Source organism: Paramormyrops kingsleyae, chromosome 5, assembly GCF_048594095.1.
Source record: "Paramormyrops kingsleyae isolate MSU_618 chromosome 5, PKINGS_0.4, whole genome shotgun sequence".
Lineage (NCBI taxonomy): Eukaryota > Metazoa > Chordata > Actinopteri > Osteoglossiformes > Mormyridae > Paramormyrops > Paramormyrops kingsleyae.
The window spans coordinates 829,543-848,243 of NC_132801.1; the positions used below are offsets into that span (position 1 = coordinate 829,543).

The following is an 18,701-nucleotide window of genomic DNA, read 5'->3' on the forward strand; positions in this document are numbered from 1 at the left end:
TCACATTCTCTCCACTAGAAGGGCACTCATTAAGATACCTTATAATATTTTTTTGGGCACATCATCATACTATATGACATGAAGGGGATACCCTAGTCGACACTCAATCATGTTTTTTTCCATGTGAATTGGAACCAATAGCGGTGTTTTTGCCACTCTATAGTGCACTTTAACAATGTTTTATCAACTATGGGGGCACAAGGGGGGGGGGGGGGGGGGGCGGTTGCCTCCATCCCACCTGAGTCCACCGGTGCACAAAGCGACTGACAAGTATAGACAAATGTTATGGAGTATTTTGTAAACCATCCCTAGCTTGTTTATACTCTATGACTCGTAAGTCATCAATATAGCGGAATTAGCAGAATAGGTTTTTGTCAAAGAACACTGGCATCATAATCTATTTCAGCAGAATGAAGGTAGCTGGACTGTTAAATACACACAGGGCCAAATAAGTGTTTTCACAAAACCACAGCAGTCCAGTGAACACGATCACTTCCAGTCCTCCTTGTGCAGAGGACTTTTTGAATTAGCCTGCAATGCGATCTATTGGCTAGATTTTAAATATAAATATAATAGCGCAGAATGCTACACTTACATCCTATGTGTGTTCAAGCAGTTGCATTTAGTAGGGCTGGGAGACATGGCCTAAAAAGAAAAGCTCAGATTTTTTGCAACCTACTCACGATTTATGATTCAGATTTAAAAAAAAAAAAAAAGAAAAGAAAAAACATAATTTAAATGTTTATTTTAACCATGTTTAAGACATGAACTGCTGCTGTTAGCCTAAGCTTGCCAACTTTGGTCAGCTGGCTGGAGTGAGATTTTCATATTTACATGTACATAAGTTTTAATACCTTGTAATTTTTCGGTAGGATTTGAAAACTACCCCAACACTTTTGACATAACTAATTTTAGGTCTATAATGGAATAATATAGATTGGCCGTAAGATTTTTGCATGAGCATGAGTCTGACAGTGTGAGTGTCACATCAGATGCAATAGAGCTGGCAGCTCTGCAAAGCTTGCTGCACACTCCAGCCACTCGGCCGCGTGCCTCAGCAGGTGCTGATGGATACCCACCACAGGATAGCTAGGTAACTGCCGTTCCTTTAGTCGGGGTCCTAGCTTGACCGACGCCCCTACCTTACATTATTGCCTTTATTGCACAGGTAGCAAAACTCCATCTTTACATATTTCATGTCGCTCTCTTATGAGACACATCAAAGTAGTTTTAGGGGTTGAAAGCCTTACTCAAGGGCCAAAAAGTGAAATGATCACAGACATGGGACATGCAAAACCTTGCAGACACTGATTACCCTGCAGAATCACGGCCCAGCAGAGCCCTGTGTTATAGATAGTGGGCAAAATGGATTTAACAATGTCCAGTTATGGACCAGATCTGATCCAGATTCACAGGGACCTTGTGATCATGGAAGATGGATGGATTTAAAAATGTTCCTAATCACCCAGGTGTTTTGTGGTTTATTTGTCTTGCAAGGATAAAAGAGCTGTAAAAGTCCAGAAATTGCTGATGAGGTTTGAAATTGCTTTTCCACTTGACTCATTCACCAGCATGAAGAAAACAGATGTCTCTATGACAGAAAAGACTTTTATTTTCAAGATGGGAGAAAACAAATGACTTGCTGAAAATACGCAATTACAGTGTCTGACGGAAAGAAAGCCAATCTTGGGCAAGCTCTCATGTGCAGTCAGAACAGAAGGACTCCAACCACCTGCCCAGTGCACAGGTGTGCTCATACTGCAGAGCCACACCCCCCCAGAGGGTGGCAGTCTATAATCACCCATGCCTGCAGCCAGTCTATCAGTCTGCTTAAGATCACTCTGGTCAAGGCTTATGCTCTGCCTTCACAGGCTTTCTCAGCTGTAGTTGGTTTTGCGAGTTGGATGGTTTATAGTCTAGCTGAGTATTCTGGATTCTATTTGCTGGTAGCTATGATCTTATCCTCGGTCACTCCCATGCAGGTCAGAGTCCAGCCCTGCCATCTCACAGTGAGGGGTGTCATCAGCACCGACTACTCAGACGTCAGCTTTTCAAAGAAAGGTCTGGCAGGCAGGAGAGCTGGCGTCACGTGTGTGTAAAGCCTGGGTGTGTCCGATTGCCCTGTTTTTTTTTTTTTTGTTTTGGAACATTATGAGGTTCTCTTTTGTTTTTTTGTTTTCTTCAATTCTGTCCCGTGGCTGTGACAAGGCCCAGGTTGTTCTATCAACACAGGAAGCAAAAATAAACAAGAATATCCAATGAAAAAAATCCAGCAGAATTAATGGGCAGCAGGTCTATAACCTGAAACACTGTGTGTTTACACAGTCCATCAGCCAAAGGGGTAATGTTTTTAGTTGGGCCATTTCTAAGGGTCCTATAGAGGATTAGAGGTGGTAATTTTCTTAACTTTTTTCATCAGAGCTGGGTGGAATCCAGAATATGCTTTGGTTAAATGATCAAATACTTTGGTGTGAATTACCTATAAATAAAAGGTCACTTTTTTTTATTATTTGAGATTCCCGTTACTGAATCCAAGTTAACTGTCATGTGACCAGGGCCGGTGAATCCTATAGGTGACATAGGCACTTGCCTAGGGCACCAACTTCGGAGGGGTCACCGACTTGCCAGTTGATTTCACTTTGCCTTGGACTGGGAGGCGCCAGTGGTGGTGCTCACCGAGGCCCCAAGTCGGCTTGGACCAGTACTACACATGACAGATGTAGTGAACCTGCCACCCAAAATGAACATGGTTCTGTCTGAACATCCCTTCAACTGACAACAATCTCAAGAGTTGGACAGTTTGTAAGTTACAGTCAATAGACAAGGAGCTGTAAATACTTTACAGTGTCCCAGTCAGCAGTCACTGGAAGCCCTCAAACCAACATTACTGAGCGAGAAATTATGTGCAAATCCAACATGGTGTTTCCTCCAATCTCCAAAACATAACCTTCTCATCAATCCTGCTCACCCGGCCCGGACACACAGAACTCACATGACCTGGACAAAATCAGCCGAAAACAGATGTCCAGGGGGTCAGCAGGCCTGGAATGTTCCTGCCCTGATTCCCAGAGCCTTTCCTGATTAGCTGGCAGATTGGAGGAAGCAAATCGCCCTGCTTTTATTAGCTGCCTGCAGATATACAGTAGTGTGCTTTGGTTGGAAGAGTTTCCCTCACTATCATTTGAATTTTAAGGCACCTTTTATGTAATATTTGTCTAACATCTCACGGCTTGGTGTTGTTAAAGACATAAGCCACCATATCATTAGCCGGCTTTGTGATTTGCCCGTCTGATTCCTCGCTGGGGGTAGATACTGCAGGTAAGGCGTCCACCATGCAACGCGTCACCTGAGGTCAGGCATTCCTGCCGGCTCCTCCTGTCCCGCTGCCAGTCGTGTTGTCACATTTGCTTGGAGCGCCAGGCAGCAGGCTCAAACACGCTCAGGGGAAATTACCGTTGTAGCCTGGGGTGCAGAAACAGGCACACCTGAGAGAGGGCGTCTCCGCGTGAGTGAGTCTGCTCAGCTGGCGAGCCTGGACACGTGGGCCCTGCTCTCCGCTCCAGGCTGCAGCTGCACCTGCTCCCTCTGCGGCTGACAACAGGTGGGCCGCCTCATTCTGGGCTCCTATTACTCACCTGTTGATGGATCCGCCCTGCCTGCCTGCTTGCCAGCCTGCCAGTCTTTGCCGCTGGTCCTCATCCCTCAAGCTCCGCCCCTGCTCCCCTTCATCCACACATAGACACTACACTGGTTTTGAAGGATATGTACAGCTGCTGGGATACAGGTGCATCCAGTGCTGGCTTTGTGATGCCAGCCTTGACTCTCTCCACTCACCCTGCTAACACTACAGACCTAAAAGCAGTATGATCCCAGACCAATGGATGTGGCAGCTGACTGTCAGCCCTTTAGCCAAAGTGCTGACCTATGATCACAACCACTGTGAAAGTGCCATGCAAGTTAATGAGATAAGGAGGGTTTCAGCTGTTAATACTTCTAGTGTCATTCTGGGGTCAGTGCTGGTAGATGCCTTGTAAAGAACCACCTCATCAGTGGCGGTGACTCTAGAAACTCTGTGTTCCTCACCTGTGTTTGGGGGGGGGGGGGGCAAGCCTGCATGGATGGCTAGTCCAGAACACATGACAGAGATGCTTATGGAGAACAACAAAGAATGGTGAATATCCTAAGAATACTGCTCAGCACAGCATGAGGGACACTACCTGAGTGCACTGTGCTGGACACCTGAGTGCACTGTGCTGGACAGATCTTCTCACAGGGCCACTACCAGAGTGCACTGTGCTGGACACCTGACTGCACTGTGCTGGACAGATCTTCTCACAAGGCCACTACCAGAGTGCACTGTGCTAGACACCTGAGTGCACTGTGCTGGACAGATCTTCTCACAGGGCCACTACCAGAGTGCACTGTGCTGGACACCTGAGTGCACTGTGCTGGACAGATCTTCTCACAGGGCCACTACCAGAGTGCACTGTGCTGGACACCTGAGTGCACTGTGCTGGACAGATCTTCTCACAGGGACACTACCTGAGTGCACTGTGCTAGACACCTGAGTACACTGTGCTGGACAGATCTTCTCACAGGGACACTACCTGAGTGCACTGTGCTGGACACCTGAGTGCACTGTGCTGGACAGATCTTCTCACAGGGCCACTACCAGAGTGCACTGTGCTGGACACCTGAGTGCACTGTGCTGGACAGATCTTCTCACAGGGCCACTACCAGAGTGCACTGTGCTGGACACCTGAGTGCACTGTGCTGGACAGATCTTCTCACAGGGACACTACCTGAGTGCACTGTGCTAGACACCTGAGTACACTGTGCTGGACAGATCTTCTCACAGGGACACTACCTGAGTGCACTGTGCTAGACACCTGAGTACACTGTGCTGGACAGATCTTCTCACAGGGACACTACCTGAGTGCACTGTGCTGGACACCTGAGTGCACTGTGCTGGACAGATCTTCTCACAGGGCCACTACCAGAGTGCACTGTGCTGGACACCTGAGTGCACTGTGCTGGACAGATCTTCTCACAGGGCCACTACCAGAGTGCACTGTGCTGGACACCTGAGTGCACTGTGCTGGACAGATCTTCTCACAAAAAGAGCTTTGCTTGGCGGCATTAAACCCTGTCAGGCCACTAACTGTCATGCTGATTCATGAGTAATGAATGAATGATAAAGTGTTTGGCTAATGGTGTGTTTCATGTGGCAATGAGTAGTATAAGATACTAAAATCACTTGTTCAGAAGCACTTCTTTAGTTTATCTTTGCCTTAGTGTGTGTGATGTTGAAAGAGGACAGAGAAGAAGCCATTTACATTTAGATACTTTATTCAAGCTGGTCATTTTGGAAGCTTCACCATCACCTAGTGCTGTTTAAATAAATATGCTGCAGGGATCATACATTTCACAACAGCAGAGTTTGAAAGGAAATACAATCTGCATATGTGATCAGATATTTTTGTTCATGGTATGGAAAATCCTTGTGGAATTTACACTGACATATTCACAGTTCACAAAAACAAATAGGAATTTGTGAGAAAATGTTTGTCTCTCATTGTTGCCATTCCATGCTGTGGTGTCTCTCTCATTGGCCTCGTAATGCTTTAAAAGTCCTGTAAGAAGTATAAGGCCGTCACTTAGCTGTTAACGGCAAAGTGGAAGAGGTCCGTTTCGACACCACCCTGGTCTAAGAGCGGCCCAGTCTCTGCTGGAGGGTTATGTACCCAGCACAGCTTACTGACAGACTCTCAGCTCTGCCCTTTGATGGTTGTGCTGGTGCTGCTTCAGGAGCACCGTGGCCTCCTCCTCAGGGCCCGGCTGTTGCTGCCGCTGCAGCTGGCAGGCTTCACCCTCTTTGCCGGCTGCTGACTCGCTTTGTTGGGCACCTTGCAGCCGGACCTCTTCTGAGCCTTGCTGGAAGTGGCTGGTGTCTCTGCAGCCTCGGGCTTGGCCTCTGGCATGGCATGGGAGTCTCCGGCATCCCAGCTGAGGGAACGTGGCGAGCGCTCTGGATTCACGTCGCAGTGGATGGAGCCAGCCAGCTGGCAGAGGGCGAAGGCTGCTGATTGCTTCTGCTCCTCACACGCATCCGGGCTCGGCAAGGTGTCGTCACGGGGGGATCGCTGCCTCACCGGTGGCACCTTCCCTCCTGATCCACAGGACAGAGGCCCCATGGTGACCCTGAGGGACAGATTCAGGGGCATGTCCTGCTGTGCCTCCAGTGGCATTGGACTGCTACTGCCGCCGCTGCTGCTGCTGCAAATGTCTACTGCCTGCTTCTTGGAGAGGTTCAGAGGAACAATGTTCTCTATCTCCTCATTTTCCTCTGTTTCCTTCTCTTCTTGCTCATCTCCTGACTTCTCTTTAGTTACAAAGACTTGAGTCTCTGTTTTATACTCTACTAACCTGGAGTAAGAGAAGGTGGGCAGCCATTAATCTACAATCATTTGAAATGCAAACATTTAAGTCAGAGTGATTATGCAACATGGACAGTGCTTGAAAACTGACACGGTGTCTTACCTTTCATCCATAGGCGTCAAGCCCTCCTGCTGTGACTCAGGTGAGAATCTTGCTGGGCTGGCTGACTCACTCTTCACTGCCTGTGTGGTATGGACACCTTCATCCGACTGGTGGAGTGAAGCCATATTTCTGCCCACTGGGTGAGAATGGCCATTGCCGGAGTCCTTCTGGGAGAAATCGGTGGTGGTTGGCCTATCTGGGGATCCAGAGGCAGCACAGCCAGCCTTGGGGCTCATTCTCAACACTTTTCCCTCACCCTGGTCATGGCCAGCCAGCCTTGTGCTCCTCCCATCAACCTGGAGGTGGCGATGTGGGAAAATGCCATACTCCCCAGTTGCCATTGGCCTGACATACATTTCTGTGCGCAAGTGCTCTGGCCCTGTTATCGAGGGGTGGTGTTGCTCGGGAGCCCGGTACATCCCATAGTGAAGTGGGGCTGTCTGATGGAGAGACTGAATATACCGGTAGTGGTGTTCTGGCATGGGGAGGAGAGCAGGGGCTGGGAACAGCGAACGAGTCAACAGGGGCCTCTGGGGGTCTAGGACGTAGGGTCGTATGGGGGGTTCACGGTCCTGCTCATGCAGACCACCTGAAAGCAGGTATGGTGAATAAACTGGGAGCAGCGGGGTGTCGGGGAACACATAAGCTGGGCACTCCGAAAGAATGGGAGCAGGGTAACTGGATCCTGCGACGCTGCCCTGTTTGTGTTCAAAGGGTGGGAGCGGGATGAAAGCGGCTGGACGACTCCATGGGGAGGGGGGGTGGTAGAATGGGGGGGCAGGTGGGGTGAAGGCCTCTGGCTTGTGTACAGTTGCTGGTGTGTCCTTATCGCTGTCGCGATGGACAGGTGAGAAGGCTGAGGGTCGTGCCGTGGTCTCTGTCCGCTGTTTCTCAGCGTCTTTGTCTGGTGAACCCAACAATATTTCTGAGGCATTCGGAGCATCGCACCCCTTAGGGTTTGTCTCTCGCTCCTCTGCAGTACCCCGCTTTTCTGGCAAGGTGTCCATCGGAGGGCTCTGGGTCCGCCCCAAAGGGGACATGACAGCTACTGGTGCCGTCAGCGATGGAACTGCTGGTGTGGCTGGATCCGCAGGTTCGATGGAAGTGGGGTCAGCTGGGGTCTTAGCCTGTTTGGTCACCAGGGAAATGGAGTTCTTGCATAGGTCATACTTCATGTGGTTGAAGAGGTGGGACTTCTCGTTGCAGGTGAAGGGACACTGAAAGCAGTGGTACTTGAATGGCTTGCCTGGGGGGCGGGGGATATAGTGGGGCTTCTTGGGTTTGCGTTCCTTAGCAGTACTCATGATGGGAAGCGGGGGCGGTGTTGCCGGCATGGAGGCACTTGGGAAGCTTTAGATATGTCAACTCTGCTTTAAGGGCACACTGGGGATGATTCTGGTTCAGTTACCGTGTGCCAGCAGTACTACTGAAGCTTGAGACATTCCTTTGGTTCAAGACCTGGATCAAAAGAAGAAGGTTCTGGTTAGGTGTGCAGCTTTCCCAGGTAATTATTCTCTCACATGACAAAGTGAACCTTATTCGCAACTCCCATCGCTCAGAGAGAGAACTAAATTCAGCTAAGAATAGACCTTCATAGGTCCTTGATACCTGCTTTGAATTTGTGTACCGGGACCCACTTGCCCATCCGCTAATATGCACGGTGAGCCTGTGTGAGTCTGCTGGCAGGACCACAGGTGAGCGAGGCCTGCAGGGACACGTTTCCCTCTCCCTCACTCAGGCGCTCACTGAGGCACTGTGAGAGCCCGCTACCTCTCCGTTCCCACGGATACACCTGCGGGAGCCTTACTTCTCAGGCCTGACGCGCCTGATGGCATCATCCTTCTCCAAAGACCCCCCCCACACACACACACTCGGTTCCCAGACCTCACCAAGTACCCTTGGCTCTACCTCTGCGGTTCTATGGCTCCAAGCCTCATTATCAGAGTGTACACAACTGACGGAACCAGTTGCTAAACCCTGCAGTCACACCTACTGTCACCGGGCCAGTACCGCTGAGGCTGCTAGCCATTCCCCCGCAGGATGGGCCCCATGTTTGGTGGTTCTGCTTGGGGACAGCACTATGAGCACCTCTGTTCTGTCATCAGCCAAAATCACCCTGTCCCCACACTTTTTAGAGAGTGTCACATAGGAATGCAGTTGAAATTACTAATAAAATATTTTTTGTCATACGTAATAATATGAGTGATGAGGTTTTGTTAAAGCAGTGAAAATCTGCTATTAATTTAAACATAAGCGAGATACAGCAGTTTGGGTGTACGTTTAATTTTAATAACAATTTACATGGTTATAGATTATATATTATACATTATAACAAAATAATTTAATTTTTAAATTTGTCCAGATGTGCTTTTGTTCTCATGGTGTCTGCCCTCACTGACCCACAAGCAGCCATAAGCTGGTCCAGCAGCATTCTAGGAAGTGTCCCTAAAGCCGAAATATCTAGCTGCGGGCACCATGCCTTGAGTTCCACAGCAACGGAACAGCGTTAGCAAAGCAACAGCCATCGACGCCTGTCTCACGCAGTCACCGGGCGAGACCTGTAACAAACACGGGGCACTGATATTTATGTTTATTAAGATATCATATTGCTCTCATTAATCTTGTACAAAAAAAAATGAAAAGATCGCTAAGAGTTCTGAGAGTTCTGAGAGTGAGCAGCTGGCCGAGCCGGACCCCGGGCTGCGGCTCCGCCCTGAGACGCCGGGTTCTCTGGCTGTGCTTCAGGTGGTGCCTGACCGGGGCACCGCCAGCTATTACCACTGGGCTTTCTGTTGGAAGAGCTGTTGGCCACACCCTTTCTTAAGTCGGATAGAAAATCTGTGAAAACCTGTGTTTGTCTCACCAGAGAGCCCTAATTATTTCATATTTATATAATTTAAATATACATACATACTTTAGCTATAAAAATGCATAATTTATATGATACACTATTTTATGTAATATCTCAGTTATGTATTACATGTTCTGTTTATATTGATAACTAAGCCCAGGCAGGTGCTTCTCCGGGTATCGGTGGTGACGGCTGTGTATCGGCGTGTCGGCAAAGCCAGTGCGGGGGCCTCTCCGGGTATCGGAGGTGACGGCTGTGTATCGGCGCGTCGGCAAAGCCAGTGCGGGTGCCTCTCCGGGTATCGGAGGTGACGGCTGTGTATCGGCACGTCGGCAAAGCCAGTGCGGGTGCCTCTCCGGGTACTGGCGGTGACGGGTGTGTATCGGCACGTCGGCAAAGCCAGTGCGGGGGCCTCTCCGAGTATCAGTGGTGACAGGTGTGCAGCGTCATGCTGCCGAGGTAACTTGCCCACCTGTTGCAAATGCCACACTGGTGGCCGTGTGGTGCCTGCCTGCTCCCTACGGCTTGCGGTGCTTAAGGGACCCACATGGTGTATTTACGAATCACAGACCATCCCCACAGTATATATAATAACGGAGCTCCAGATCTCTGCAGAGGAGCCAGCACTCCTGTGATTTGGATCGATGTTACAGGCCTGGGGCTGTTCCCCTGGGAAGCCCTACTTGCCGCCATCAGCGGGGACATCATCGCACGACAGAAGGAGGACACAGATGAGCCTTACCTTTGGAGCACGGAGTGGGAGAAGCGTCAGGAAGATCTCAGTGCTGCTTGTCCACTTGCTGGACCTGCCGCCTCTAACAAATTGCTCTTCTTAGCTGTCCGGTTTTCCGTCACTGGCTTTACTGTTCACTGATACCTGTCCTTCCACTGTGGAGTCACTGTTCACACTGTCCTGCACATGGAGGTGCTGATCTTCCTGCCCTGTCCTTCCCAACCTGTCCAGCCCTCTCTCTCTCTCTCTCTCTCTCTCTCTCTCTCACACACACACACACACACACAGAGTCTCTTTCCTCCTCCCTCCTGCTTTCCCTGAAGAGCAGGCTCCTAGGGGGTGGGGCTCCCACCTATGCAGGGGGGCCCTGGGGCTGTGGGCACACAGCTGACGTGAAGTCGTCCTGGAGCCATGCGCAGCTCTCTCCATATGTGCGTGTGTGTCTCAGTGCGCTTTGCTGCGCCAGTACCAGAGGTTCAGGTCCAGAAAGTAATAATCCTGACCTAGATTTTGTTTCAACCAAATAGCTGAGTACTCTGTGACTGTGACTTTTTACACTCAACTAGTTGATTGAAACAAAATCTTGGTTTGGACTTGTACTTTCTGGACCTGAAGTATCCACCTTTTGACATTACGTTATCACACATATGCTGTGCCTGTCTGTGTGAGTCTGCATGAATGCTGTGTATGTCTTTGTATATTGAGTGTCTGTCTGTTCACACACTTGTGTGTGTGTTATTGTCTGCTAGCTTTTGTAAGTGTGTGTAAGCTGCTAGATGGTCTGTGTGTATGTATGTGTGTGCTGTCCATTCCTCTGTGTGTGCATGTATAAGGTGAGCAGGTATGTACGTAAGACGTTTGTCTGTGTAAGGTGTTTGCGGGTGTGCATGAGCAGTCTGTGGGTGTGTAAGGTGTATGTTTGCACATACAAGTCACTGTAAGGTGCCTGTTCACACATATAGTGTGTGTGTGTGTGTTTGTGTATGTGGTCATATGTAAGTGACATTTGGTCACCACAATGTGATTATAAACTTATTATTTTGACCTAATAGGGAGCTTTTATTGCTCCACACAAGGGGAAACTGAATTTTATAAAAATCTGTCACTGCAATCAAGAAAATAAAAATGCTAAAAGTCTTGTATTTTGCTTGGTTACTTATGGTTAAGGTTAGGGCTGGGTTGGGGTTAAAGTTGCCATTGTTGGGATTAGGGTTTTTCCCATAGAAATGAATGAACAATCCCCACAAAGATATGAATACATGGACTGTGTGTGTGTGTGTGTGTGTGTGGAATATGTTAATATTACATTGTGGGGACAAAATGTCCCCCACAATGTAATAAAAGCCTGTTATTTCGACGTTGTGGGGACCATTTTTCAGGTCCCCACAAAGTTCTGTGAATGCAATCAAAGTTGTCCCCGTAGGAATGAATGGAGCGTCCCCACAAAGACATAATTACAAACCTGTCTGTGTGTGTGTGTTTGTGTGTGTGTGTGTGAGTGTGTGCGTGTGTGCATGTGTGCACAGGGGCCGCGGGCGGGCAGGCATGATGGGGCCCGAAACAGGCTAAGCCAGCCAAACCAGCAGCCATCCTACGTTAGCATCCGCCTTCAGCCGTCTGACATCCTCATGACGAAGTGAAGCTGCTGCTCAATAAGGGCTTCCAGATGCACATTTAGACTTTTGCCTGTAAAGTACATTCAGTGCAAAGGGAGACACTTCTGTGAGCTGGGCTGTCAGCTGTGAGGTGACAAAGGGCAGCCCTTCACTCTCCTGTAGAACAAAAACAAGTGTACAAGTCACAATCACGGCTTTCTTTGGGTTATCTACCCACCAGAGAGGTCCTGCAGGACAGTAAACTCTTCTCCCTTGGCGAGTGCACTATTCGACAGCATTAAAATACAGATATATGGTCATATGTACTGCGATTGGAAGCATTTTGAAATTTGGCACCACGGCTGAGTATTGAGCAACTCTGTTTTCAGTAAAGCACTTTAGCCTATGGGCACAGAAACAGTATTGTTTGGACACCCTGCAGGTATAATAACGACGCAGCTCTCACCCGAGCCAGGAACGCTCTGCACCTGCCACACGGTCGCGATTGCCGCCGCCGCAGGTGTGGGCTGGACAGTGGGCCTCGGGGCTGGTCGCAAACGTGGCTGCAGCTGGATGGCAGTGTGAGATGCATCAGCAGTGTGAGACGCCATCAGATGGAGGTGTGACGAGTAACAGTGGGGAGAGACGAGATGGCAGTGTGACATCTGATGGCATTGTGAAATATGACAATGGTGTGATAGTGGTGCGAAGCGTAATGCCGTGTGACATGTGGCAGCAGTATGAGGCGTGACGCTGGTGTAAAGCATGACGGCAGTGTGACATGTGACGGTGGTGTAAAGCGTGACGGCAGTGTGAGATGCGATGCTGGTGTAAAGCATGACGGCAGTGTGACATGTGACGGTGGTGTAAAGCGTGACGGCAGTGTGAGATGCGATGCTGGTGTAAAGCGTGATGGCAGTGTGAGATGCGACGCTGGTGTAAAGCGTGACGGCAGTGTGACATGTGACGGTAGTGTAAAGCGTGACGGCAGTGTGAGATGCGACGCTGGTGTAAAGCGTGACGGCAGTGTGACATGTGACGGTGGTGTAAAGCGTGATGGCAGTGTGAGATGCGATGCTGGTGTAAAGCGTGACGGCAGTGTGACATGTGACGGTGGTGTAAAGCGTGACGGCAGTGTGAGATGCGATGCTGGTGTAAAGCGTGATGGCAGTGTGAGATGCGACGCTGGTGTAAATCGTGACGGCAGTGTGACATGTGACGGTGGTGTAAAGCGTGACGGCAGTGTGAGATGCGACGCTGGTGTAAAGCGTGACGGCAGTGTGACATGTGACGGTGGTGTAAAGCGTGACGGCAGTGTGAGATGCGATGCTGGTGTAAAGCGTGACGGCAGTGTGAGATGCGATGCTGGTGTAAAGCGTGACAGCAGTGTGACATGTGACGGTGGTGTAAAGCGTGACGGCAGTGTGAGATGCGACACTGGTGTAAAGCATGACAGCAGTGTGACATGTGCAGTGGTGGAGGAAGTACTGAAGCTTAGTACTTAAGTAAAAGTACAAATATCCTGCAAAATATGTACTCAAGTAAAAGTAGAAGTGCTACATCAACAATCTTACTTAAGTGAAAGTACTAAGTACTTACTTTTAAGTTTACTTTAAAGTATTTTTTTAAGTAAAAGTACTCACACAATGGTTTGTCTCAACGTTTGGGGTGTGCTATTTTGTAAAAGAATAGTAGATGTACTGACTTACGCCTCTACCGATGTCATTGCTCGTAATAATTACAAGCAACTAAACAGTATATGTGTATTGGCTCTGGGTCCATGTTGAATGTCTCGTCTTCTTGAAATCAAGCCAGTCTACCAGCTCGTGCTGCTAACTGACGCGCGCTCTGCCATCATTGGAGCTAATGAAGCCACCTGATTGGTAGGAAATGGCAGACAACACCAGAACGCAATTGGCTAACTATTTTTTCATGCAAGATTTTGAGGAAATTGTGTTCAGAAAATGTAACGACTAACGGCATAAATTGTAGAAATGTAGTGGAGTAGAAAGTACAGATAATTGCCGCAAAATGTAATGGAGTAAAATAAAAAGTATGCATTATTATTTTTACTTAAGTAAAGTACAGATACGTAAAAATGTACTTAAGTACAGTAACGAAGTACAAATACTTCGTTACATTCCACCATTGGACATGTGACGGTGGTGTAAAGCGTGACGGCAGTGTGAGACATGATGGCGGTGTGACATGTGACAGCAGTATTAGACACACCTACAGCGTAACACATGACATGGACACACCTGCAGTATGAGATGGAGCACTGGTGTGAAGCATGACAGCAGTGTGAGATGCGATGGTGGTGTGAAGCATGACAGCAGTGTGAGACGCGATAGTGGCGTGAAGCATGATGACAGTATGAGACATGACGGCAGTGTGAGATGCAACAGCGGTGTTACACACGACAGCGGTATGAGACGAAATGATGGTTTGAAGCGTGACAGTGGTGTGAGATACAACAGTGGTGTGAAGTGCGACAGCAGTGTAAGATGCCACTGTGGCGTGAAGCGCGACAGCAGTGTAAGATGCCACGGTGGTGTGAAGCGCGACAGCAGTGTAAGATGCCACTGTGGCGTGAAGCGCGACAGCAGTGTAAGATGCCACGGTGGTGTGAAGCGCGACAGCAGTGTAAGATGCCACGGTGGTGTGAAGCGCGACAGCAGTGTTAGATGCCACGGTGGTGTGAAGCGCGACAGCAGTGTAAGATGCCACGGTGGTGTGAAGCGCGACAGCAGTGTTAGATGCCACGGTGGTGTGAAGCGCGACAGCAGTGTAAGATGCCACGGTGGTGTGAAGCGCGACAGCAGTGTAAGATGCCACGGTGGTGTGAAGCGCGACAGCAGTGTTAGATGCCACGGTGGTGTGAAGCGCGACAGCAGTGTAAGATGCCACTGTGGTGTGAAGCGCGACAGCAGTGTAAGATGCCACTGTGGTGTGAAGCGCGACAGCAGTGTAAGATGCCACGGTGGTGTGAAGCGCGACAGCAGTGTAAGATGCCACGGTGGTGTGAAGCGCGACAGCAGTGTAAGATGCCACGGTGGTGTGAAGCGCGACAGCAGTGTAAGATGCCACTGTGGTGTGAAGCGCGACAGCAGTGTAAGATGCCACGGTGGTGTGAAGCGCGACAGCAGTGTAAGATGCCACGGTGGTGTGAAGCGCGACAGCAGTGTAAGATGCCACGGTGGTGTGAAGCGCGACAGCAGTGTAAGATGCCACTGTGGTGTGAAGCGCGACAGCAGTGTAAGATGCCACTGTGGTGTGAAGCGCGACAGCAGTGTAAGATGCCACTGTGGTGTGAAGCGCTACAGCAGTGTAAGATGCCACTGTGGTGTGAGGCGCGACAGCAGTGTAAGATGCCACTGTGGTGTGAGGCGCGACAGCAGTGTAAGATGCCACGGTGGTGTGAAGCGCGACAGCAGTGTAAGATGCCACGGTGGTGTGAAGCGCGACAGCATTGTAAGATGCCACGGTGGTGTGAAGCGCGACAGCAGTGTAAGATGCCACGGTGGTGTGAGGCGCGACAGCAGTGTAAGATGCCACGGTGGTGTGAAGCGCGACAGCATTGTAAGATGCCACGGTGGTGTGAAGCGCGACAGCAGTGTAAGATGCCACGGTGGTGTGAGGCATGACGGCAATTTGAGAGACGATGGCACTGTGAGGCATGATGACTGTATGAAATGTGCCATGGTGGTGTGAAGTGCAACAGCAGTGCTTATATTCAGACTGTCTGGCAGGCGTGCTCTGAAGCTGGGTACAGGCTATGGCGACCACTGGTGCCCGTCACGGGGAACCATATATAGGGGAAATGCCCCAGTCCAGAATATGCCAGAAGAACCTTTTTAGGAGTTCACTTCAGATTCTTCAAGCATCATATAACATGGAAACATATGACTGCCCTTTAATTGCCACAGAAGATTGGATCATCCTTTAGATGTGTCTGCACTTCACCACAAAACTGAAGTGATTTTTTTTTTTTTTTGAAGTAGGTTAATATTTTCAGGTTCCGCAACACGATCGAAGTTTTCACCTGTCACATCAATGGGCAATAAACACTCACCTAAAGGATTATTAGGAACACCATACTAATACGGTGTTTGACCCCCTTTCGCCTTCAGAACTGCCTTAATTCTACGTGGCATTGATTCAACAAGGTGCTGAAAGCATTCTTTAGAAATGTTGGCCCATATTGATAGGATAGCATCTTGCAGTTGATGGAGATTTGTGGGATGCACATCCAGGGCACGAAGCTCCCGTTCCACCACATCCCAAAGATGCTCTATTGGGTTGAGATCTGGTGACTGTGGGGGCCATTTTAGTACAGTGAACTCATTGTCATGTTCAAGAAACCAATTTGAAATGATTCCAGCTTTGTGACATGGTGCATTATCCTGCTGGAAGTAGCCATCAGAGGATGGGTACATGGTGGTCATAAAGGGACGGACATGGTCAGAAACAATGCTCAGGTAGGCCGTGGCATTTAAACGATGCCCAATTGGGGCCTAAAGTGTGCCAAGAAAACATCCCCCACACCATTACACCACCACCACCAGCCTGCACAGTGGTAACAAGGCATAATGGATCCATGTTCTCATTCTGTTTACGCCAAATTCTGACTCTACCATTTGAATGTCTCAACAGAAATCGAGACTCATCAGACCAGGCAACATTTTTCCAGTCTTCAACTGTCCAATTTTGGTGAGCTCGTGCAAATTGTAGTCTCTTTTTCCTATTTGTAGTAGAGATGAGTGGTACCCGGTGGGGTCTTCTGTTGTTGTAGCCCATCCGCCTTGTGCGTGTTGTGGCTTCACAAATGCTTTGCTGCATACCTCGGTTGTAACGAGTGGTTATTTCAGTCAAAGTTGCTCTTCTATCAGCTTGAATCAGTCGGCCCATTCTCCTCTGACCTCTAGCATCAACAAGGCATTTTCGCCCACAGGACTGCTGCATACTGGATGTTTTTCCCTTTGCACACCATTCTTTGTAAACCCTAGAAATGGTTGTGCGTGAAAATCCCAGTAACTGAGCAGATTGTGAAATACTCAGACCGCCCCGTCTGGCACCAACAACCATGCCACACTCAAAATTGCTTAAATCACCTTTCTTTCCCATTCTGACATTCAGTTTGGAGTTCAGGAGATTGTCTTGACCAGGACCACACCCCTAAATGCATTGAAGCAACTGCCATGTGATTGGTTGATTAGATAATTGCATTAATGAGAAATTGAATAGGTGTTCCTAATAATCCTTTAGGTGAGTGTATATCCTATACGGTTATAGACTGTATACTGCCCACTTATTTATCCTGTAGGGTTATACACTGTATACTGCCGGCTTATATATCCTGTAGGGTTATACACTGTATACTGCCCGCTTATATATCCTGTAGGGTTATAGACTGTATACTGCCCGCTTATATATCCTGTAGGGTTATAGACTGTATACTGCCCGCTTATATATCCTGTAGGGTTATACACTGTATACTGCTCGCTTATATATCCTGTAGGGTTATAGACTGTATACTGCCCACTTATTTATCCTGTAGGGTTATAGACTGTATACTGCCCGCTTATATATCCTGTAGGGTTATACACTGTATACTGCCGGCTTATTTATCCTGTAGGGTTATACACTGTATACTGCCCGCTTATATATCCTGTAGGGTTATACACTGTATACTGCCGGCTTATATATCCTGTAGGGTTATAGACTGTATACTGCCCGCTTATATATCCTGTAGGGTTATACACTGTATACTGCCCACTTATTTATCCTGTAGGGTTATAGACTGTATACTGCCCACTTATATATCCTGTAGGGTTATACACTGTATACTGCCCGCTTATATATCCTGTAGGGTTATACACTGTATACTGCCCACTTATTTATCCTGTAGGGTTATAGACTGTATACTGCCCACTTATATATCCTGTAGGGTTATAGACTGTATACTGCCCGCTTATATATCCTGTAGGGTTATACACTGTATACTGCCGGCTTATATATCCTGTAGGGTTATAGACTGTATACTGCCCGCTTATATATCCTGTAGGGTTATACACTGTATACTGCCCGCTTATATATCCTGTAGGGTTATACACTGTATACTGCCCACTTATTTATCCTGTAGGGTTATAGACTGTATACTGCCCGCTTATATATCCTGTAGGGTTGTATACTGTATACTGCCGGCTTATATATCCTGTAGGGTTATACACTGTATACTGCCGGCTTATATATCCTGTAGGGTTATACACTGTATACTGCCGGCTTATTTATCCTGTAGGGTTATAGACTGTATACTGCCCGCTTATATATCCTGTAGGGTTGTATACTGTATACTGCCGGCTTATATATCCTGTAGGGTTATACACTGTATACTGCCGGCTTATATATCCTATAGGGTTATACACTGTATACTGCCGGCTTATATATCCTGTAGGGTTATACACTGTATACTGCCGGCTTATATATCCTGTAGGGTTATACACTGTATACTGCCGGCTTATTTATCCTGTAGGGTTATACACTGTATACTGCCGGCTTATATATCCTGTAGGGTTATACACTGTATACTGCCCACTTATATATCCTGTAGGGTTATACACTGTATACTGCCCACTTATTTATTCTGTAGGGCTATACACAAGGATGGGAACCCCTCATCCAGATTAGACATGGGAGAATGGGGTCCGGTCTCTGTGACCCTCTATAGCCCCCAGGCTAACTAGGATGTGCACAGTGCCAGCATGCTGGATGGGGGGGGGGGAGGGGGTTGGCTTATAGAGCCCCCTCCAAGATTCAATAGGTTTATTCGTCATATACTCAGTTGTACACATACAACCTGTAGTGAAATGTAACCCTGGTCACTCCGAGCAGCTGTGTATAATAAGAGAATAATAAAAGGATAACAATATAAAATTACAAATATATTAAATATATTCAGCTGTACATAATCTATACATAA

At 48.3% G+C, this 18,701-nt stretch overlaps 1 protein-coding gene across 1 annotated transcript; it reads right to left on the reverse strand.

Annotated features, from left to right (window-relative positions):
- Window positions 1-5,331: 5,331 nt before the first annotated feature.
- On the reverse strand, window positions 5,332-10,392 carry LOC111835401 (zinc finger protein 750-like). Its single transcript, XM_023795667.2, has 3 exons — window positions 10,134-10,392; window positions 6,541-7,998; window positions 5,332-6,426 (listed from the first exon to the last, which is right to left on the reverse strand). Exons 2-3 carry the CDS (start codon window positions 7,872-7,874, stop codon window positions 5,805-5,807), a joined length of 1,956 nt encoding a protein of 651 aa, XP_023651435.2. The 5' UTR covers window positions 7,875-7,998; window positions 10,134-10,392; the 3' UTR covers window positions 5,332-5,804.
- Between the last annotated feature and the right edge of the window lie 8,309 nt (window positions 10,393-18,701).

Coding starts and splice junctions, on each gene's coding strand:
- LOC111835401 (XM_023795667.2), bottom strand. CDS start 7,874: ATGCCGGCAACACCGCCCCCGCTTCCCATCATGAGTACTGCTAAGGAA. Junction 6,427..6,540: donor TTGACGCCTATGGATGAAAG/GTAAGACACCGT, acceptor CTCTTACTCCAG/GTTAGTAGAGTATAAAACAG.